Source organism: Phytophthora parasitica (genome assembly GCF_000247585.1).
Source record: "Phytophthora parasitica INRA-310 unplaced genomic scaffold supercont2.51, whole genome shotgun sequence".
Taxonomy (NCBI): domain Eukaryota; phylum Oomycota; class Peronosporomycetes; order Peronosporales; family Peronosporaceae; genus Phytophthora; species Phytophthora nicotianae.
Genome location: NW_008649037.1, coordinates 219,809 through 241,514, shown reverse-complemented (window position 1 = coordinate 241,514; position 21,706 = coordinate 219,809). Strand labels below are relative to the sequence as shown.

General features: G+C 49.8%; 11 protein-coding genes across 11 annotated transcripts; 4 read left to right on the top strand and 7 right to left on the bottom strand.

The window, feature by feature from the left end:
- Positions 1–348: 348 nt before the first annotated feature.
- On the top strand, positions 349–1,530 carry PPTG_15724 (hypothetical protein; the record flags this gene model as incomplete). Its single annotated transcript, XM_008913022.1, has 1 exon — positions 349–1,530. One exon carries the CDS (start codon positions 349–351, stop codon positions 1,528–1,530), a length of 1,182 nt encoding a protein of 393 aa, XP_008911270.1.
- A 970-nt stretch (positions 1,531–2,500) lies between these two features.
- Positions 2,501–2,932, bottom strand: PPTG_15723 (hypothetical protein; the record flags this gene model as incomplete). The annotated part of the gene is made up of 1 exon (XM_008913021.1): positions 2,501–2,932. One exon carries the CDS (start codon positions 2,930–2,932, stop codon positions 2,501–2,503), a length of 432 nt encoding a protein of 143 aa, XP_008911269.1.
- A 55-nt stretch (positions 2,933–2,987) lies between these two features.
- On the bottom strand, positions 2,988–4,541 carry PPTG_15722 (hypothetical protein). The gene has a single exon (XM_008913020.1). It carries the CDS (start codon positions 4,438–4,440, stop codon positions 3,160–3,162), a length of 1,281 nt encoding a protein of 426 aa, XP_008911268.1. The 5' UTR covers positions 4,441–4,541; the 3' UTR covers positions 2,988–3,159.
- Positions 4,542–6,718: 2,177 nt separating this feature from the next.
- On the top strand, positions 6,719–12,248 carry PPTG_15721 (hypothetical protein). The gene has a single exon (XM_008913019.1). It carries the CDS (start codon positions 6,780–6,782, stop codon positions 12,099–12,101), a length of 5,322 nt encoding a protein of 1,773 aa, XP_008911267.1. The 5' UTR covers positions 6,719–6,779; the 3' UTR covers positions 12,102–12,248.
- Positions 12,249–12,455: 207 nt separating this feature from the next.
- PPTG_15720 (hypothetical protein) lies at positions 12,456–12,992 on the bottom strand (the record flags this gene model as incomplete). Its single annotated transcript, XM_008913018.1, has 1 exon — positions 12,456–12,992. One exon carries the CDS (start codon positions 12,990–12,992, stop codon positions 12,456–12,458), a length of 537 nt encoding a protein of 178 aa, XP_008911266.1.
- A 1,933-nt stretch (positions 12,993–14,925) lies between these two features.
- On the bottom strand, positions 14,926–16,037 carry PPTG_23788 (hypothetical protein; the record flags this gene model as incomplete). The annotated part of the gene is made up of 3 exons (XM_008913017.1): positions 14,926–14,962; positions 15,069–15,298; positions 15,762–16,037. The coding sequence occupies 3 exons, from the start codon at positions 16,035–16,037 to the stop codon at positions 14,926–14,928; spliced, it is 543 nt and encodes a 180-aa protein (XP_008911265.1).
- A 72-nt stretch (positions 16,038–16,109) lies between these two features.
- PPTG_15719 (hypothetical protein) lies at positions 16,110–16,466 on the bottom strand (the record flags this gene model as incomplete). Its single annotated transcript, XM_008913016.1, has 1 exon — positions 16,110–16,466. One exon carries the CDS (start codon positions 16,464–16,466, stop codon positions 16,110–16,112), a length of 357 nt encoding a protein of 118 aa, XP_008911264.1.
- PPTG_15718 (hypothetical protein) lies at positions 16,415–17,333 on the top strand. Its single transcript, XM_008913015.1, has one exon. The coding sequence runs from the start codon at positions 16,655–16,657 to the stop codon at positions 17,258–17,260; it is 606 nt and encodes a 201-aa protein (XP_008911263.1). The 5' UTR covers positions 16,415–16,654; the 3' UTR covers positions 17,261–17,333.
- Positions 17,310–18,061, bottom strand: PPTG_15717 (hypothetical protein). The gene is made up of 2 exons (XM_008913014.1): positions 17,759–18,061; positions 17,310–17,648 (listed from the first exon to the last, which is right to left on the bottom strand). Exons 1-2 carry the CDS (start codon positions 17,986–17,988, stop codon positions 17,390–17,392), a joined length of 489 nt encoding a protein of 162 aa, XP_008911262.1. The 5' UTR covers positions 17,989–18,061; the 3' UTR covers positions 17,310–17,389.
- A 46-nt stretch (positions 18,062–18,107) lies between these two features.
- PPTG_15716 (hypothetical protein) lies at positions 18,108–19,444 on the top strand. The gene is made up of 2 exons (XM_008913013.1): positions 18,108–18,508; positions 18,576–19,444. Exons 1-2 carry the CDS (start codon positions 18,185–18,187, stop codon positions 19,377–19,379), a joined length of 1,128 nt encoding a protein of 375 aa, XP_008911261.1. The 5' UTR covers positions 18,108–18,184; the 3' UTR covers positions 19,380–19,444.
- Positions 19,445–20,460: 1,016 nt separating this feature from the next.
- On the bottom strand, positions 20,461–21,567 carry PPTG_15715 (hypothetical protein; the record flags this gene model as incomplete). Its single annotated transcript, XM_008913012.1, has 3 exons — positions 20,461–20,546; positions 20,620–21,229; positions 21,298–21,567. 3 exons carry the CDS (start codon positions 21,565–21,567, stop codon positions 20,461–20,463), a joined length of 966 nt encoding a protein of 321 aa, XP_008911260.1.
- Between the last annotated feature and the right edge of the window lie 139 nt (positions 21,568–21,706).

Below are 21,706 nucleotides of genomic sequence, written 5' to 3'. Positions count from 1 at the left end.
AGAATGCATATCCCGTTTACTCTACGTTGACTTCCCAGGTTACAAATAGCTGCTGCAAATTGACTTTTTATGTAGAAGCAGTGCATCCTACTGCTATTGCTTTCTTTGACAACCAAGTCGTTGTGCTGTTCGCTTGCGGTGATGACGGCAATAAGTCGCTAGCATAAATGTACAGATCGTTGCCCAGCTCAAGATTGCGTAAGGCGAGTCGTTGTGATTAGTAAATCGATTTACGGCGACGAGGAATCGGAGAACATTTTCACTGGCAGCAGTCTTTTCATTCTCAAACCTTCTCGGTGCACCACAACAAACCTTCAAGCTCTCTATAACTTTCACGTCTTCGCAATCATGACTCGTATTATCATCGTTGGAGGAGGTCCTGCCGGTATTTCAGCGGCTCAGGCACTAGCCAAGAATCTCACCGTCAATGACGGCACGGAGGTGGTTGTTTTCGAGAAGAGCAAGTACTACTACCATGCCGTCGGCACGCCGCGTGCAGTCGTAGATGCCGGTTACACCAAGAAGCTGTTCGTGCCGTATGACAACGCCATCCCTGCAGAGGCCAGATCCTTCGTCAAGATACAGCGCGCAATCGTGACTCGTATCGTGTCTGGCAACGAAGTGGAGTACACACCTATCGACGACGACGACGAAATTCTGGCTGGTCAAGTGAAGCGTCTGGCCTACGACTACCTGGTCATGGCTACGGGCAGTACGTACACGGTTCCCCTTAAACAGCCCAAGAGCGACTTCAAACGCTCTACGACGGAGAAAATGATGGCGGAGTTGCGTCAGCAGATCGAAAATGCCAGCAGTATTCTCATTGTTGGTGGCGGTGCTACCGGTGCTGGAGTGGCTGGCGAGATCAAGGCCAAGTTTCCTAACAAGACGGTGACGATCATTGAGAGCAAGGACAAACTACTCGGCACAGACAACGTGCGCGAGAAGTTTCGTGCTCGACTCTTGAAGTTTCTCAAGCGTCTGGACGTGAACGTTGTGCTGGGTGAGCGGCTGACGGAGCGTCTGAACGGTAACAGCTTCGAGCGTCGTACACTGCGCACGGACAAGGGAAGGGTGCTAGAATCGGACATCCAGTTGTTGTGTGGAGGATTCAGCCCCACGACGGAGCTGATCAAGAATCTTGATGCCGGGCTGGTGACTCCGCAGGGTTTGATCAAGGTGAACAGCAAGCTGCAGCTAGAAAATGCGCGGTATTTCAACATCTACGCGTTGGGTGACGCGAACAACAACTCTGCGCCCAAGCACATGTTGTTCGCCAGTCAGCAAGGTACGCACCTCGGAAACGAGCTGGCGCTTGTGGCTCGTAAGACGCAGGACAATGTCAGCAAGGATTTTCCCAAGGTAGAGGTGGTGCCGGCCATGGTCCCTCTCGGTCCGAACGGCGGTGTGTCCCAGCTTCCTTTCTTCGGCGGTGTGGTGTACGGCAATTTCGTCACTAGAACTTTCAAGTCCAAAGAGTACTTTGCCAGTTTTGCGTGGAAGAACCTGAACGCTGAAGTGCCAAACTAAACAGTGATTGCACTGTCAACTATATCAATTTTCACAGTCGCGTCCTTTCGGTATAAATTTACATAGGTTATGTCAAACAAGGTTTCCAGGAAAGGCATCATGACCATGTGCACGTCGCTCCGGATTATGGCTTCCGCCATCCTCCAGACAATATCCTGGCTGCTTCGGTTTGTGTCATACTGCGCCGGACTGCGTCCGGGATATTTCGGGGTTCTCACTAACATTTCTGTGTCAGCAGTCCTCCAGACGTCGTGTCCCGACCCGATCACGAAGATACTGATGCCGAACAAGTACTAATCGTTCATGGTATAAGCTCTCAATCTGCTACTGGCACTAGTCACGTGCGGTTCGTCTCCACGGTCGATGGCGTTCGCGTTTATCTCACTTTGACGATCACTGCCTATCGACAAGTTGACTGGGGGTCCACCCTACAGCAAGTTACAGCAACGTGGTCTTTTTCAGCCGTTCATGAACGTCGTAGGCGCTTTGTGGGTCTCGTCCAAGCACCACTTCACGCAGTAAGCTTTGTAACATCATCGCTTTTTGAGGCTTATGCGGCCGATCGACTGCAGTTTGCTGCTCGTCGCTATACCGAGTTGACTACGAGCAGCAAGCTGACCTGGACTCCTCGAATTGTTACACCGATCAAGAAGATTGAATTTAAGACACCGAAGCAATCCCAGCATACTGCTGAAGGACAACGTGCGAATGAGTACGTGACAAAGAAGACAGTGAAAAAGCTACGTCTCCAACGGAAGACTAATATCAATCCGCGATACCTGGACTATGAGAAGACCTCGGCATATTTATCCAAGCGCCGGGAGAATTTAGCGCGTCGCCAAGCTCTAGAAGCTATCCGACACAGTATGGCTGCATGAACTCCCAAAGTGTTCACATTGTAGCGAAGATCAAAGTAAAATGTTTGATTTTATATGTCACCTTTTGCAAAAGTCTTATTCAAAAAATAAAGTTACCACTGGCAGAGATTCTTCGTTGCGTGTTGCATCTTGTTCGACGTTTCAAGCACCGCGATAGACGTGGTGGCGTTGTCCATGCCGGACTGCGCGAAGTTTGAGATTTCCCCAACGTTCGTGTTCAGCACCGTTGCTTTACCGGTGCAGTTTTTACCATCGTAGAAGGCGATTTTCACGTGACCATCGGTGAACGCTGACCCCGTAGTTGGAAGCCCTGTCCATCTAGCCGACGAGATAACATTGCCGACACCATCACACGCCATGTCATAGCAGAGATTTCCCTCCGAAATCTTGACGAGCAACCGAAGTCTCTTGAAACTCGGCTCCTTATAAAGTCGAAGTTCGCCCTCCATCGCATTCGTAGAGTTCACACTAAAAGCAGCCACGACGATTGGCAATAGTACAAATGCCACAAAGCGGATACTCATTGATGTGCTGCCGCAAACTCGCCACGCTGGTTTGCTGCAAATTGCAAAGTGGACAGGTGGCATTCGGTTGGACCTGAAATTGGGCACCACGAAATCGAGGTCACAATTTCTAGTTATCCTCGTATGATCCCAGCGTCGTGGCTTATATTATTTGTTAAAACTAACTTCTTTGACTTTATCCCTGTGAAAACTACTGCTAATTGTACACGCGCGCGCATTTGACTCCGTCAGCACGACACGAATTCACCACCAAAGTAGAGATTTCTCAACCCTCGAAGCGCTCCCCACGTGCGAGAAAACAGGAACATGCAGACCGATCCGAACTCACCGTCTCGAGAGAGATCTTGGTCCTTGCCAAGTTCGCGGATGCACTGCTGGTAGTGCTCTACATTGGCTCCCCCTGGGTGTTCCGACGGCGCGTACGATAGTCCACCGTGCGAGAACGATTCCGTGAGCGTCTCGATGTTCCAGCAACTATCAGCCACAAGCCGGCGACGCACCCCGTTACGGCTCAGCAAGTGCGACAGATAGTAATCGTCACCCAGAAAACACGCCTTGGACATATTTGCCACCTCGAATGCTGGCATAGTTGCCTCCTCCATTCCGAAAAACTTCCGCTTCACGGCAACACCACCTGCTCCTCCTACGAACGACACGCTATTGACACCGATTGCGAGGCTGCGTCCACAGTACAGTCCGTCCTCAGCCGATATCCAACCACCCAGTACGGCAATTGCGTCGTTCGGATACTTGTGCGTATAGTGCAGCGCCCGTTCACACAGTTGGGGCGGGTAGATCCGGTCGTCGTCGCCGTATACAATGATCGTCTCGGGGTCTTGTTCTACCAACAGCGTCCCCAGTACTTTACTCGCCGGTCCAAAGTCCGTGTCCAGCACGATCAGCCGCAGTTTGTGGTGATACGGACTCAGTCCGATAGCGAATGGGATGCCACGGAACTCGGTTCGGTTCAACGTCGACGCGTCGGCTAGTAACCAGGCGGGGATATCCACCACTTTGTCTCGGTACGTCCGTGGAACGATGACGTACACGGCGTCGAAGCCGTCGCCTTCCTGATTCACCAGTGCGTCCACCGTCGGCTTCATCTCGTCGATGCCCCGTGGGGTCGTCGTAAAGCTGAAGACAGTTCGAGGTCGTGCCTGTGCTGCACTCATGGACGTGGGCTTCGCAGTGGACGAGTGAAAAGTGCAGAGGAAGATGGTGATCCACGCCACCGTAGTTGCCAGAAAGCAGGCGAACCACCTTTTGCGGCTGGTGTGCGGGTCTTCCGAGGACTCGAGAACGACTTTTTCACGCAACAGTTTAGCCGACTGGCGGGTGCGTCGCCGGCGGTGCCGGACAAAGAGAATCGCGAGTACGGACAGCCCCGTGAGCAGCGAGAAGAGCGAGATTCGAGGGATCATGACCCGCTCCGCGTACAGATCAATGCAAGTGTCACCGACGGTGTGGCCGTTGCTGCCCAAGGACGTTCGCAGCGACTGTGCGGTCATGGCGAGCGATGCTTGTCAACTGATCGGAATTCGGCAAATGCTCCTCGGATGATGGCCGGTGGAAGGACACATTTTGGCTGTCGCACGCCGGTCTGTACCATAATCTGACCAATGGTAATGGCACGTTGAAGGCAAGATGCGACACAACTCGCCAGCTGTTTTGAGTTTGCACTCGAGAATCAAGCTTTCTGAAGCAAACAGATCCTTATATACGTTATGAGAGGTTTGTATTGTATAGAATATACCTCACAATCCTTTTCCAAATGTATAGATAATGGCAAGATTTGGATCAAAGTTGAAGTGGCAAAACCTCAGGTTGATGGACTCAGCGTAATCATGTACGTCATGATATATGTATAAAACACGAGTCGGCCTTCAGTCTAATTGAGGGAAAGTGGGCCAATTTCCCTCAGGTTGCCACACCCGCTGTGCCACGTAAGGCTTAAAAAAAAGGAGCGTTTGTTTGCTCTGTATCAATACGCCGTCCTTGGGCGAACAGATTCGTCCGAAGTGGTTTTAGATGTCGAGGGGGAAAATAACCTGATGAGCCGACGGAAAACAGCAGCAAAAGGAATCAAATATCAACATGCCACGAGGTCACTTCGGAGACGTGTCTTTCATACAGACAACTATAAACGCCGCCGATGAACCTACCACGCGGAACTTCAAGACAACATTCTGCAGCGCTAGATGAAGAAATAGAAACGCTGTGAGCGGGTGATGCCAAACTCAACAGAGCTTTGTGGGGGCTAGATACAGCTTTCTCCATTGCCCCGGTAGTCCAAATATTTATCAATCGCATGGAGAGAGTCTGGTGTTGTCGATATCTAACTATTATACTTCTCCCTAAATGCATTCTGCACGCGAAGAAATTCAGACGATAACGTGAGGAGGTACCGTTATAAGTACTTGTTTATACAAAATAATGTTTAATTTCTTACTATCCCTTCATTATCTTGCCAAATGGCCTCTCTACTAAGTTAATATAGGACTTGATCGGGGAAGATTTTATAATATATGCAACCATTACTCTGTGATTAAGAATTAATTGGACCCAATACACATGGCGAGTGCGCCTCGTTAGCTATTACGTACAGTCTTATAGAACAGCGCTCCTGTCCAGCCATACAAATGAGCGTAGCGCTCAAATCGCAGCCAGCACAGCTCGAGATTACGCGGTACCTTCGAATTTCTAGTGATGGGAATGCCGGCAGGGTTGGTGTTACTACCAACTTGGTAACCGACTGGGTTGGCCTGCAACGCGTCACGAGTTGGTAGGCCTCCATAATCGAGAATTCTAAGCTTTCCCATATTAGCTTAATTGAGGGCTGGAAAGCAAGACGAGCACCTAAGAGTTTCCCACCAGGTTGGAGCAGGTTTTGTCAAGTACGTTCATGAGCATGAAGCAAAGTTACGGGATTGTGCATTGGCTGTATGGATACATAGCGGTGGAATTGGACAAGCCCATCGTCCTGCTGCCTTTGAAGTTAACTGTAAACGCCAGAGCCCAATAAACCCTTTCAATTTGTTTTAATTCAAAAAATCAATTCTACTGCGAAGTTATCGCTTTGAGATACTGGTAGTGGCGTGCTACAAACCAACCTCACTCGGCTGCGATCAATCATTCAAGTACGACGACTGAATACGCACTTCTTTCGTGTTAACAAATATGGAGCGCTTCGGCCGTAATTAAAATTGGCGATACGATTACTTCAATTCTCACAATGTGCGATATCCATGCCATCGACGAAATATTACGCGGTATTCGCTTGGAACAAAGTCCCTTTTACAGTATTACACAAGGTGGAGTATTACGCAGCTTTCGCGACACGTAGTTGCTAGGCGGATTGATGCATCGGGTAGTTTTAAGTTTTTTTTTAATCTAGTTAAGGGCCTAAAAGTAGTCATGTTGAAGAGAATAAAACGTTGCATCTTGGCACCCGCCCACTTTGTGTCTTTCGATCGCGTGGCAACTCGCCTCCACACTGGCAAGAGTGGGCACTACATGTATCCACTGTGAGACCTGTCATAAATGACAACTGCTCACGAACGGCAAAGCGCCGTTGCCTTGCAGTCACACGGAGGTCAGGTAAACCGTGTCCACTTCCTGCAAAGCGGCAATTTTGCGCTGTCCGCCCAGGTATTTTATTTCACAATCCACTAATTGTTACAGTCTTCATCACATTAAAAATCTCCATTCATCTACCAAATCTCCCAGTTATGCATTTTTTCACAGGTACAAATCCCCAGTGAGCAGATTACGTAACCAGTCCCCGTTAATCAATTCACCAGCCGACACTAATTCGATAATACCGTCTCACAATAAAAAAAACTCTGCGATGTCGGACGCCGGGTCCTCGGACGATGCCGAAAGCGCGACGCTGACGGCGCTCTCCAACTGCGTTACGACTGTCCTGGAGAACGACATCGCGTACGGCCTGTGTGTGACCAACTCGGGGCTCTTCGACCTGCTGCCGGACGATTTCCAGGATCGAAACTCGTCCTCATTCTCCTCCTCCGGGTCTTTCGATGATAGCGACGATTTCAATGGAGACTCGGTCTGCCGCGTCATGTGTTCCGAGCAAACATCGTCAGCTTCGGCCTCATGTTGCGCGGCTGCCGCGTCGCTGCGAGCCTGCAACACTTCATCTGAAGCAGTGGCAACTTGCAAGCAGCTGTTCGATGACGTTTTCACATACCAGAATGAATGTGACGGAGGCATTTCGTCCGCCAACACAATTCTCATCGCCGTCGTGGCAATTGTGGCAGTTGCAGTTGCGGCAATCGCGATTTTTGCCAGATTCTACAAACAGATAAAGAGCAACTTCGCTGCAAAAGTGGCAGCCACATGGACACAAGTGACCAACCTGGTCTGGAAAAACATGGTTCTGCGTCGCCGTCGCCCCGTGAGCTTGCTCATGGAGCTTTTCCTGCCAGTTTTGCTCTCCACAGCGCTGCTGTTGCTGGCAAACCTTGACAATTTCGCAGATAGCTGGAGATCGCAGTGGTTCACGTCCGAAGCTGCGCAACTAAATGCCAACGAGACGCTCATTTGCAGTGACCTGGCCGTCTGGGGACTCGAAGCGATCGGCGGACCGTCGTCCACTATGACATCGTTCTACACTGGCGGGCAGTCCGTACTGGGACTATTTTTTCTAGTCAGTTATATCAAATTTGTGTCAACTACGACCACGACGATGGTCATGGAGAAGGAAAACAGACTACGCGAGGTCATGAAGATCATGGGACTATCCGACGCCACTCTGCTGTGTTCGTGGTGTTTAACCACAGCCGTGTTGGCCACGCCATTGGCATTTGCCATTGCAGCCGTACTGAAATATGGCAACGTGTTCCCTACGACCGAGTACGCAACACTGGTGTTTCTCTTCTGGACACTCAGTGTGGCCATCACAGCTTTTTCGTACTTTGTCGCGCCATTCTTCAACAAGTCCAGGACCGCAGCCATCGCGTCGGTGCTTCTGTGGCTCATTCTCTTCTTCCCATACTTTGCAGTGCAGTCTGCAGACACAAACACGCCTCGGTACTGGGCCGCTCTGTCGCCTCCTACTGCATTTGCATTGGCCGTTGACGAGATCTTACGTCGAGCGCAACTTGGCACAGGCTTTGCCTATTCCGTGGGCCTTCGCGAAGGACCTGTTACAGTTCCAAGTGCATTTCGAATGAGTCTGTTCTTGCTGCTCGACTCCGTTATCCTCGTGGCGTTGGGATGGTATTTGGAGCAGGTTTTGCCTCAGCAATACGGCGTGAGGAAGCCCTGGTACTTTTTGTTGACGAAAAGTTACTGGGTTAACAAGATCGATCAGTCAAAAGACGACGAGATGGCTACGAGCTCAGAAAATTACACGCTGTCACCTCAAGCTGGCGGGGTGTATACGCAACTTACTGACAATATTGCCAAACCGAGTGGAAATGCGTATGTAGAGCCGGTTAACGCCGCGTTGGCGATACAAGAGCGCAATGGCACGTGTCTCCAGATCCGCGGGTTGCGCAAAGTTTTCCCTCTCGAAGAAGACGGCGAGGAGCGCGTCGCAGTTGCCGGGCTGGATCTCTCTATGTACAGTGGCCAAATCACTGCTCTGTTGGGTCATAATGGCGCTGGCAAGACGACGATCATCTCGATGCTCACGGGTCTCATCCCGCCCACAGCGGGAGATGCAACACTGTACGGCTGTTCCATCAAGCGCGACTTCAACGAGCTTCGACGCGTTATCGGCATTTGCCCACAACATGACGTGCTTTTCCAAGACCTTACAGTTGAAGAGCATTTGTTGCTTTTTGCCACCATGAAGCAGATTTCACGTGGCGAACTGAAATCCAGTGTGGAAAAAATGATCGAAAGCGTAGGTTTGACGGAAATTCGCCATGCACTGGCCAAGACGCTCTCGGGAGGCCAGAAGCGCAAACTCAGCGTCGCTCTGGCCTTCCTTGGCGGCAGTAAACTCGTCTTCTTGGACGAACCAACGTCTGGAATGGACCCTTATTCTCGACGATTTACGTGGAATTTACTCCAGCAGAGTCGCGAAGATCGCGTCATTGTTTTAACAACCCATTTCATGGACGAAGCGGACATTCTCGGCGATCGTATCGCCATTCTAGCCGACGGTCAACTGCGTTGTGCTGGGTCTTCATTGTTCCTGAAAAATCGCTTTGGAGCGGGTTATAATTTGACTATGATCAAGACTTCGGATGGCTCTTGTGACGCCCAGCTTGTGGAGAATTTTCTAAAGAAATACGTGCCAGGAGTCAAGTGTTTAAGCAGCTCTGGATCGGAGCTAGTGTTCCAACTCCCGACCGCTTCTTCAGACGTTTTCCCGTCGATGTTGGAGCAGTTGGATGCTGAAATGAGTGCACTTGGAGTGCAACAGTATGGCATCTCCGTCACGACTTTAGAAGAAGTTTTCTTGCGGATTTCTCAGGATCATGAAGAGCAACAGGAAATTGTACAGCACAACCCGAAAAACGTGTCGATAGGGGCTCCACCGATCACAGAGCCGTCCATGTGGACGCAGTACTGGGCGCTGACGAAGAAACGCTTCCAGATTGCCAAGCGGGACAAAAAGACGTTGGCGTACTCGGTGGGTATCCCACTGATCTTCTTGATCATCTTGGCCATTCTACCGGAGATCCAAGTGGCGGATTTTATCCCGAACTACGCTTCAAATCTGCCTACTGAGTCGCAACAGAGTCAATGCGCTGCGTCTACTAATTTTTCGAGTCTGATAGACCCGGACTTTAACGTGACGGCGTGTGTGAGTTCGCGTGGCTTCGACTACTGCACACTGGGAGTGGTGGACTGCGACGTGAGTGCGTGTTGCAACGCTGCCAACGTCGCGTCTCCGTGGTATCCGTGCAACACGTGCAACTCGACGCCGTGCTTCAACAACAATTGTCTGGCCAAGAACAACGCCAAGCTGCAAGTGACGCTCAATGGGTTTCTAGTGGCGCTGGTGGTCATGCTGGCGTTTGCCTTCATCCCAGCGGCGATCGTGGCGTTCGTTGTCAGGGAGAAGGATCCGATCCAGAACGCCAAGAGTCTGCAGCTCATCAGTGGCGCCAACGTCTCGGCCTACTGGGTGGCCAGTTGGACGCACGACCTGCTCATCACGATCGTCCCTATCGTGGCCTCTGCCGTTGTCATCCCGCTGTCCATGACGCCCAGTGGGGCTGACAAGGCCAGCACAGGCGACGTATTAGCTATTATCGCGCTGGTTATTGCTCACGTTTGGGCGATTATTCCTCTCGCCTACTTGTTCTCCAGACGCTATGTCAAGCACGCGGTGGCTCAGACGGCCCTGCTGGTCTTCGCTCTGGGCACCGGCGGCCTGCTGAGCATCTTCTCGTTCATGTGTCGCATCGTCAACTTCACTATCTCGGGCTCGTTGACGCTCTCATCACTGGACCGCAACTACCTGCGCTGGATCTTCATGGTCTTCCCGGGCTACACGTTGAACAACGGCATCTTCGAGCTGGCGACGCGCAAAGTGAGTCGTCGAGCGCTGTTCGGTTCCGGTCGCTGGACGTCCACGTCTCCGTCTTTCTTCGGGTTGTTTGAAGGCCTGGGCAAAGAAGAATGTATGGAATGCTGGGACCGGATCGGGCCCTCGTGTTGTGTACGCCAGCCCTTCGACTTGGAGATCGTGGGAGCGCCACTGCTGTACACGCTGGTCGAAGCAGTTATACTGACTGTACTGGTGTTTGTACTGGAGAATCGCTCGGTTAAGTGGAAGAAATCAACGGGGAAGACGGACCACAGCGCTGTGGCAGTGGAGACGGAAGAGGAGGACGACGATGTGCAGTGGGAACGCCATCGAGTGGAGCAGCAAGAGCCTGGGCCGAATGACCTCGTGTTTATCCGTAATTTGCGCCAACAATACGCTGGCAAGCCACGCGCAAAAGTTGCATTGAAGGATTTGTGTCTGTCGATCCAGAGTGGCGAGTGTTTCGGCTACTTGGGGATCAACGGAGCTGGAAAGTCGACGACGATGGCTGTGCTGACAGGCCAATTGGCTCCTACGTACGGCTTTGTTACGTTAAGCGGCTTCGACTTGTCCACCAGCTCGGCTGAGGCGCGGAAAACCATGGGCTACTGTCCGCAGTTCGACGCGCTTCATGATCTGCTGACGGTGAAGGAACAACTGCAGTTGTATGCTCGCGTCAAGGGCATTCCTGAGCCTTTTGTCGATGCCGCAGTGGACGAGCAGATTCAAGAGCTCGGACTCACGAAATACCGACACAAACTGACGCAAGGACTCAGCGGTGGCAACAAGCGCAAGGTGTCGACGGCCATTGCGTTGCTTGGACGTCCGCGTGTTGTGTTCCTAGATGAACCTTCGACGGGCGTGGACCCGAGCTCAAGACGCAAAATGTGGGATGTTATCGCACGTGTGAGTTCGACTGATGCTTGTGTGGTATTGACTACGCATAGTATGGAAGAGTGTGAGGCGTTGTGCTCTCGAGTGGGGATTCTCGTGAGTGGCAGACTGAAATGTCTCGGCAGTGTGGAACATCTCAAGCAGAAGTTTGGTAAAGGCTACACTGTGGAGATCACGCTACGAGCCTCGGATACCACTAGTGAGGAAGTAAAAAGTGTCATGGATCAAACACGAGTGTTCCTCACAGCTGACCGGACTCTTTCGGTGCGACATAGTAGAACGAGTCGACAGAGTTCGAGCAGTCTTCAAGTTAGTAGTACGAGGATTACTACGGCCAACATTCAAGATTTGTGCACGGCTCTGGGGGCTACTGAACGGGGTCCCCGTATCATCGATCACTCGGGTACTGGCTGGTTACTTGGCAGTCAATTGGAGACACAAGGTTCAGTCTCCGTCGAGACGTTCTGCTCGTGGTGGGTCTCTGAAACCCACGGCGAGAGACTGCAGAGCTTTTTCCAGACCACGTTCCCTGGCAGCACTCTTGCGGAGCAGCAAGGCGAACACTTCCGGTTCCAGGTGCCGAAGCATCGCCCCGACAGTGACGCAGTGCTGCGTCCAGCAGAGATTTTCCGTGCACTGGAGCAGACTCGTTCCGATCTCAATGTGGACGAGTATAGTGTGAGCGAAACTGCTCTGGAACACATTTTCAACAACATGGCAGCTCAGCAGGACGAGGAGAAGGGTGTTGCGCACGGGGTGAATGTGTAGTGATAAAAAAAGTTTAGTAGTTAGTACATAAAGTATTTCTCTCCTCTTGTTTCATAAATTAAAAGAAAAGGGAAAAAAAATAAAAGACTCGCTTTCAAGACTACTGGAAATGACGGAAGACAAATCTATACCAGTGAAACACCCTTATTTTGTCAATGCGGCACTCTAGTGGCCATCGTTTCAACTATGTGAGCGCTGTACACCACTTGTTAGTTGAGCGAATACATGTAACAAGCATGCAAGATGATGCTTCAGTGTAGAACACCAGAAATGAAAAAGTAGTTGTCACATACCCATACCAATCAATAACGAATCTGAACGTATTCAATTCTCTCGTGGACAAGCACCCCTTATTTAGCCAAAATCGTTGAGGTAAACCTGATATCGGTTGCCGATCGTAATAGCGTCATTTTGCTTCATTCCGTTCGTTTTAAAAATGCCATTAGTGACGTCGGCCGAAGATTTTCCCTGTGCACGCCACTCCCTGAATTTCGAGATAAGCTGATCGTCCGTAGTTCCCGGTAGTTTAAAGAGATTGTTCTTCTTCAGCTTATCTGCGGCCTTGGCAGCCTTCTTCGCTTGTGCTGCCTTCATTGCTGCCTTGAGTGTATCTGCCTTGGGTATGTACTTCTCCAGATTCTTCAGATTCTTCAGATAAGCAAAATTCAAGGCTCTCTCTTCTTCGTCGCCCTCAGCCACACGAGCCACTTCGAGAAATCGCAGGATCTGTTTCTCTTCGCGGTTTGTATTTCCAGCCGTTGTGGGCGCGTACTCCCTTTCATACGGCGCAATTTCCGGCACCAATCTGGGCGTGTCGTTCTTGGCCGTGCAGCTAATAGACCCAAGCAAAATAGCAGCAGCAACTATTAGCACAACGTTGGATAATCCCATCTTGACACGAAGTTTTTAGTAGAATGATAGCCTTGTGATATGTCGATTGCGGTCAACGAGGAATGTTGTAGAATGGGAATTTGCAGCACAACAGGAGTGTACTGCACTGTTACCATTACCTACAAGATGGAGCGTCACGACATCGCTTATGACAGCAAAGCTCAATTTCACTTGACTAAAAAACCGTCGATGATCGGGGCTCGAAAACGAGCACGACTCGACGGTTTTTTATACAAAACACATCCGATGCTCTTTGTTGCTTGGCTGGGTGTGTTTGGCTTTCCGTTTCGTCGTCTGGGCATTGAACTTTGTTTGTTTGCGTGTTCTTTGTTATTAGTTCATGCTCTGTTGTTTCTTTAGGTTTATTTTGAGCGAGTAGTTTCGAACTCATGTTTTTTCTTAATGCTATGCTTTCTTTGTCGTTTCTGGTAACGGGAGTAGTTTTCATTGCCTGGTTTTCGCATGTTGATTGATCTGGTTTTTGATTATGGTTCTTCATGTGTTGTGCTAGTTGCAGTGTTTTCATGCTGATCGTTAGCTGGTGGTTTCATTGTCTGCTTCGTTTTGCCTTGTTCTTACGTTTTTCTTCTTGCTTGGCGGCTTTTTACCTTCAGCCAATGTGTTTGTACTGCTTTTGGGTGCCATTGGTTTTTGTGTGTCGCTCGTTGCCGTGTCAGAATGTTTTCAATCGGCAAGTGTGATGTGCCATTTTCGAAGCTTCGCCGCGTTCGTTGTGCCTTCTGTTCTATTTGTAATTGCTTTTTTTATCCTGTTGTGTGCTTCCTGGGCTCGGTCGTTCGTTGTGTGCTTCCACTGGTTCCGCTTCCTGGTTTTCGGGGTTCTTTTTTGTGGGGACTTCGCACGTGTTTGTCTCGTGTTGTGTTCTCTCTTCGAGTTTTGGCGTATGTGTATTTTGCTTCGCCGTCATGGGTTCTGTGGTTCGTTCTTCGTGGTGCGTTCTGGTGCTTGTGGGGTTCTTTCATGTCGGCCTTTACGGGCGTCTTCGCCTCTCTTTCGTTGTTTGCGTCCCATGGTGGTGTTTTTGGCGTTTGTTGTGAGCTCGATTTCGCGTGTTGTTTTTTTCGCGCTTTGCTATCGCTTTGGTGAGTCGTTGGTGCTTCTGGCGGTGTTTTTCCTTTGTGTTATTGTGATTTGTCTTGCTTGTAGCCGGTCTATTTCTATTGGCTTATTTTTCGTCTGCTTGGTAAGGATTGGTTGATTATACTTGTGTGGGTTTCTGTTTTCTATTTCCACAATTCCGTGCGCGATGATTCGGTTTGGTTTTTTGCGGACTGTGTTGTGGGTTTTGTTTGGCTTTTTTTCCGCTTCACATTGAGTGGGGTTGTTGTTTCGCTTCATGCGCAATTTGTATTTGAGTGGTTCGTGATTTAGGTTCATATCGTGTTTTTTGGTGTGCATTTTTGCTTTTTTCTCGTGTCTAATTTCACCACGCTTTTGGTTGCCTGGGATATCGTTCAGGCGTTGCTGGTGCAGTTGCTTTCTTTTTTCTTAGTTCGTGAGTGTTTTTTTTTTTTTTATTTTCTTCTTTTTAGATTTGCTATTTGTGTTTTTTGAAAGTTGGGTGTTTTGTCTGCGGAGGTGTTTTTTTGGTTTTACCTTTTCGGCTTTAGTTCATTTGGCTTTTCTTTTTTAGGAGGCTTGTCTTTTGGTGTCTGTGTTGTTTTTTGGCTCGCCGTTCCTTGGGTCGGGGCTGCATGTTCCGGTGGCGGCCTTCGCTTGTCTGGTGTGCGGTCTATGAGTGGGTCCGACGGTTGCTGGACTGGTTTGCTTTGGAGCTGTGCGCGTAGTTGTCTGTTCTTTCTGGGTGTTCGCGCTTGTTGTCTGCGCTGTTTGCCGTGTCGTAGCTCGCTTGTGAGGGTAGTCGCTGCGTGTATGGCATGTTCTCTTGGTGTAACTCGTTCTGTTGCGAGGTCTATTCGTCGTGGGTGCGAGGCATGTTGGTGGATTGCCTGTTGTTCGGTCAGTGGTTGGTTGCTTTTTCTTTTTGGCTGTGTTTTAGCTTCGTCATGTGGCCTCTGGTTTACCACTGTTGTAGTGTCATTTTGTGCCTGGTACCTGGCGCGCATGTCTCGTCGGGGCAGGTGTTGCTGTCGCGTGTCGGTGGATGCAGGGGTTGTTCTTTTGGGTCTGGCGGGTACCTCCATGTCTTTTGTCTGTATTTCGTACGGTTTTTTGTTTTGATTCTGCTTGTTTGGTGGGTGGGTTCCACGACGGATTCGCTTGAATTGGTGTGGGTTTCTGAGTCGGCTGAGTTTGCGTAGGCGAGTTGAGTTTTTTAGCAGCTCCTGTATATCGCCGGGCTGGGTGCTGTAAGTGAGCGTGAGTTGGGTATTGTCTGGGTTGGGGAAAGTGGCTGTGTTGCAGAGGTGAAGGGGTCCGATGCTCGCTCTCTGAAGGGGATGGCCTGGTTCTGGCGTTTGGGGATTCGGTTGGCTTTTATTTTTGCGTTGATTTTGTCTGCTTGGATTTTTTTTTTTTTTCGTGCGTTTGTTGTGCGGTTTCTTTTTACCGGGTATGCTGTAGCTGTTTTCTGTTGGGATGTTCTTTGCTTCGCTCGCGTACTTTTTCCTTGACCGGTTGGGATCTGGTTTGTGCTGGAAGTGTTTTTTTTCCCGGGGTTTACGTTGTTGGGGGGTCTCGGCTGCTGGTTGTGCGTTCTTTTACCAAGGTACCTGCTTTGTAGATGCTGGTTTCGGTGGTTTTGTTGGGGCTCCGTTGTGCTTCGCTTCAGTCGCCCCGAGGAGTTACGTTCTTTTTGTTTTTGTCGCGTTTTTGTTTGGCTAGAGGCTCGTTGCCGGGCGTTTGATGTTCGGATGCCGTGATGTATGTGATCTGGGCCCACTTCGTCATTGCTTTGCGATATACCGTGGTCTCGTTTATCTTTGTTGTTTCCGTGTCTTTGAGTGCGGTTGGTGTTTTCGTTGCGTATTTGTTATTGTCTTCGATCCCGACTTTCCCGGCCTCGTTTGTTTCGCGTTTGCGAAGGTGGTTTGAGTTTGGTGTTTTCGTGCTGTAGGGGTTCATCTTTGCGTGGCGTAACTTTGTGGGATGCTTCGTTTCTAGTTTGCTCCGCGTTGTGTTGACTTACCTCCTTGTTTATACGGTGGTTTTGTTTGCCCGGTTCAGGATGATACTATTGCCTTCTTCTACAGAGGGATGCGCGAAGTGCAGAGCGTATTGCACTGCTTGCGTATGTTGCCAGAAGACTGTGATAACCAACATAAAGATGCTGTGCAGAGCTCCGACAAGGTAGAACCACGTCCAGTAGCTTTTGGGCACCTCCACACGCAGCAATGACAACCCGGGGAGTTGTGAGACGGCAGCAGGAGTACGCATCTTGCCCTGCAGAACGAACCCACGGCAGAAACTACTCCGAAACGAGAGCAGACCGCCAGCCACGGCGATCAGCCATGTGAGCTGCCACAGCTCTAGCAACCCCATGGAAGTCATCATGTCTGAATGATTTTGACCAATCATACTAACAGGCAGGAATATCACAGTTTTCTATTAACGGAAAGAATAACCGATGATGCTGGAAATAGTTTGCTAAAAAAAATGCACCAGAAGTTCTAGAGCTAGTTGATCTGCATGGACATTTCTGTCATTTGAGAATCAAAGCAGCTCCACACACGTGAGACAGCATGATTTCGCGAGGCTCTTCCGTCCACCACACGCGGCGTACCAACAATCCGTTCATGACCACGAGCTCTGGGATTGTCGGCATCGATCTTCACGAAAAAGTTACATATGACGCTCCTCAACTTCGCGGCAGTTCGAGCAACAACCAGATCGGAACGGGAGAGCCACGATCGTCGAACTCGTTGACCGAGTTCATGTACCAGACGACATCAGGGGCTCTAGGCGAAGGTGTCCGGGCACAGGAACGATTGAAACTCAGCCAGCGGATGGACAAGCTCACTGTACACAAAGAGGTGGAGGCTTCCGGACTTGTCACCATCCGACGTGTAGACGTCGCAGCGCCTGAAGATTTTGCGCTCCGACCCGAGGAAATTATGCCCAAGCCCATCGATATCAAGCCGATCACCGAAGCACAAAACCAACATCCTCTATACGCCACGAGCTGTCGAGAAATCGGCGCCGAGAAGGCACAGCTCAAGGTCGAAGTCGAGCGACTCGGACGACCGAACACTTTCACCAATTCCTTCAATGGATTCCGCTACCGCGACTTCGGTCTGAATACTGCAGTGACCAAATCTCGCATCTGCGACCAACTCGAGTACTCTTGAATGTGTATCTCTTCTATCTGCTAGCAAATAAAAATCCGCAAAAAATCGAAAAAGTAAAAAACAAATTACTCGGATTTTTTCTCGTTGTAATTGCTGCAAAGTCAACTCTGAACCTGCTGCCAATGGCACTTAGTCGTAGCCCTTCTTGGAGAAGTCGACGAAGACCGTGTCCTTGGCAGGCAGTGGCGTCATGTCGATGTTGATGCCCTCGAGCGGCGACAGTTCCACGTCCTCGGGGATGTTTCCGTCCGGGAAGCACACGTCCAGCGGGATGGGCGCGTTACGCATGAAGAGACTGCCACCGGGCATGTAGTTGAATATATAGCGGTCCGGGTGCGTGTAGTGGTCCACCTTCTCCTGTGCCTCACGTACCAGACGCTTGGCCAGGCTATAGAGATCAACGAGTGGCAAAAAGACATTGTGTAAGTACCAACAGCTAGACCACCGGAATTATGGTAAAAAACAAAATGAAAGTCAGTAGTTGGTACTTGGACATACCCAGATTCCGGGTCCAGCTTGCTGTTAGCGTCGAACTCTGCGCGGATCTTGGTGGCCTCCTCGTTCCAGAGGCGGCGGTCAATGACCCACGAGTCGAGCGTCTTGAGCGACTGCTTGTACAGACGCTGCACCTTCTGCTTGTGCGAGAGCTGCGGCGGCGCACCCACGAAGCGTCCCACCACCTCGCGGAAGGTCTTGTTCATGTTGGCGTTCACCACGGGCTTCACCATCGTCGCCGGCGTTGGAGTCGTCTGCCTACTTTGAGTCAATTCAGAGCCTCACACTCGGCCAGCTCGTTCGTACAACATTGCAAGCGGAATGTTACACGAGTGTAACCGATTGACGATCATAAAAAGGTACTTTACCAATTTTCACAAAAAAAAAAAAGCTTTTTCTGTGACTATAAAAATAGATTTACTAAAGATAATGCCTGTATGCGGTAGACCGCTGCTCGTGGCGGTTGATCGGGACGGCTGTACGATGCGGTCGTCGACTTCGGCTGGTAGGAAGTCGTCTAGGACAGCGAAGCAGCTGCAGGAGGCGGAGACTGTGCGTCCAAAGTCCAACAAGAAGAAGGACAAGGCAAAACGCAGCCAACGAGAAAATGCGACTCATCAATTGACGAGTTTGTTGCGGGTCGAGAGTGACCAACTGAATGAACAATTACTAATAGCAAGCGAGAAAGGGAAACAACGCGCCGTCTTCCTGTTGTTGCACCAAGGCGTCGACAAGGACCGATGCAAAGGCCTAGTACGTGTTTTAGCTAGCATGTTAGATTTAAATAACTTGACTCAGAAGTTAATTATTTCCTTCGCAGCTCGGTTACTCTCCAGTGCATCATGCTGCCGCTCGAGGGCACCTGGACGTATTGCAACTACTACTCGACTTTGGATGGTGCGTTGACGTTCGCAACGACGCACTCGAGACTCCTCTGCATCTCGCCTGCTTTAACGGTCACGTTCACCTTGCCGAGCTCTTGCTTGACCGTGGAGCGGATATTAACGCGCGGACTAGTGATAAAGAAACCCCACTATTCTACGCTGCACGGAAGGGGCAGTACCGAGTAGTTCGACTTCTTGTTCGTAGAGAATGTGACCTTGGAGCGAGGAATTGCTACGGCGATGTGGCGGAGGAGGAAGCTCGTGATGCGAAGACTCTGGCGGAGTTTGCAACGGGTAATGAAGATCTCGAGCGAGCGTTGATTGCCGAAACTCAGCGTGGAACACCGAACGATATTGGCGAGAATGTTTTATCTCAAAGACTTCGAGAGCGAGTGTTGTCGTTTCTCGATCTGAGAAGCTTAGGTTACGCGTCGCAAGTGTCATATCGGTGGCACCGAGCTGCCGACAATTCTTCGCTGTGGAAGAAACTTGGCGTTTCGCGGTGGGGATTGCTGCTGAACGCGACCATGGGAATGGGGGCGGTGCCTCGGATGGCGATGCTGGGCACAGCTACCAGTAACCTCTTCCATTTGAACTTGTCCAAGACTGTGTTTCGACGTCCATATAGCTGTGATCAAGCTATCCCTGGTAGAGTCATGCCGCTGAGTGCTAAGGAGAAACAACGCCTGCGATACCGAGAACCGCTACGACCGCGAACTGCTCATGTTGCAGGAGCGTAGTTGAAGATAACCATTTAATTATTTACAACAAAGTCTCACAGTCCACTATGCCATGATGATTTTTTTACGTGCCATAGATCTAGTTGGTTGGGTCAACAACAACAACACCAATACGAATGAGCAAGAATTGGTGGTTTACACGTCAATTCTTTTGAAACTATGGTAAAATCATAGGGAGTATTAAGAATTTTGATATTGTGAATACATTCACACTGTGATCAAACCGTGAATTTCTCAGTTGAATGACATGAATGATACTATGTAATAAAAATCAGGAAAAGGTGCATTTGATTTTCAGGTTGTCGGTCGTCATGGGAGATTTAAAAGTCGACTGGGAATAAGAGTGATAGATACAATACGATAAGATGGAGATGTGATGCGACCTTTACAAAATCTTATAAATCTTATAATCCAATTTCATTTAAAAAAACTCGAGTACACGTATAATCGTATTTTTTATTATTATATGAGTTATGTTGTTACCTATTCGATACTAAGAACCAGGAATGGGGGTTTGATTCCTAAGCAGTCGTCATGGGTACCAAGACAAATACTTGGCATCGAAAGATGCTTTACAAGTCGAACTTGGGATACGATGGCGATCAGTGAAAGAACAAAGAAGAAAGGTGTGGAATTGTCAACGCAAGCTCGGAAGCGATACCCACACATATGACCCCTTGCGTTTCCTGGATTCTTGCAACACTTCGGAAGCTGATGACTGGTGCAGAAACAGTAGACCGGGTCTTCCTGTAAATGCCTCGTCACCGTTTGCGAAGAATCCGGGCAAGTATGGATTCTACAAAACGGAGTGGTCAAAACGGATGTTGTTTGATACTATTCTTGTGGGATCATCACTGGTTTGTTTGTTTGTGGCCTGCTACGATCCAACGCGCAAGGAACAAGAAACCAGTGAGAAATTCGATCTCATAGAGGAGAAAATGGCTCAAGACATGGTAGTCTACGAGGTGAAGAGAGAATCGATTCGAGAATTACCTACCACAGGGCTAAACTCGATAAAGCGATTAAACGCTTTTTAACAAGCATGTTTTTAAACGCCAAAATGTGTAAACACTTTGAGTATTTACACCGTAGGCCAGCCACTCGAGAAGTCGAGCTTGTTCCAGCCAAAGCGCTTGTCACCGTCCGCATACCCAACACGGGTATCCACTACACGTCAAGTCATCATGTACAAGTTAGAACACTACAAATAGCTTAGACACAGATAATACATCAAGCTTACCGTAGTGGTAGTACAGCACTGGGCCATGCTTCGGGTCATTGTAGACGCCCTGGCCTCCCGGGCCGTACACCCAGTCGTGAGACTCCAGAACAATCGAGCCCCCATTGTTACGGCAATCAACCCCATTCTTGTCAACGAAGCCTCCAGTCGGACTCTTCGAACGGCACACGAGGATACGGTACTCTTTGCCCTTAGCCGGGCGGGTCTTGTTGTAACCGCAGCACGATCCCTTGGAGAAGAACATGTAGTAGTAGCCCTTGTAGGCGAATTCGAACGCAGCTTCAACGACCTCGAAATTCGAGGTAAAGGCGATTTGATTGGCACCTCCAGCGCTCTTCGTTGGGGGCGACGTCATCTTCGTCTGGTGAAGACCTTGCCAGTAGCTGCCGAAGTTGAGGTAGTACTCGCTGCCGACTTGGATGAGATTCGGGTCAATGGCGTTGTATTTTTTGGATGCATCACTCGTGACACCAATACTACCGGCATCAACCCACGAACCAGGTTCCATGGTCTTCGATTGCGTTAAACCAATCGCCGAGTTCTGGGTTCCGAAAGAGCTGACGGAGTAGTACAGGTAGTACGTGTCTCCAACCTTATTCACTTCAGGAGCCTACAGTGAAAAAAAAGTTAGTACTTGGAGGTATTATACTAATCCGATGTGGCTATGGATTTCCTTACCCACAGATCATCTCTTCCCTTGAGGTTGATCTTCGAGCTGTCCGGGACAGCAGCACCCAGGTATTTCCAAGGACCCGTGAGATCAGGAGCAGAGTGGATAGCAATCTTGTTGCCAGTGGAGAAGCGGAAATACGTTCCATCGTCGCGTCGGATAATGGATGGATCGTGCGCATTGGTGCAGACTCCCGAGCATGCTTGAGGTAAGGCATATCCATTGACGACGCCAGCCAAGAGGAGGGGAAGCCCAACGAGCATCGAAAGAAGTTTCATTGAGACGGACTGGAGATTAAGCGGTTTGAGTGCTAACTGTCAAAATCAGGAATGGCGGCGAAATGTCGTAGACGAATCCAACAGCTCTTCAGCTTATCCCATACTGGTCTGAAGCAACGACGCTCGTGGTCCGGATTTC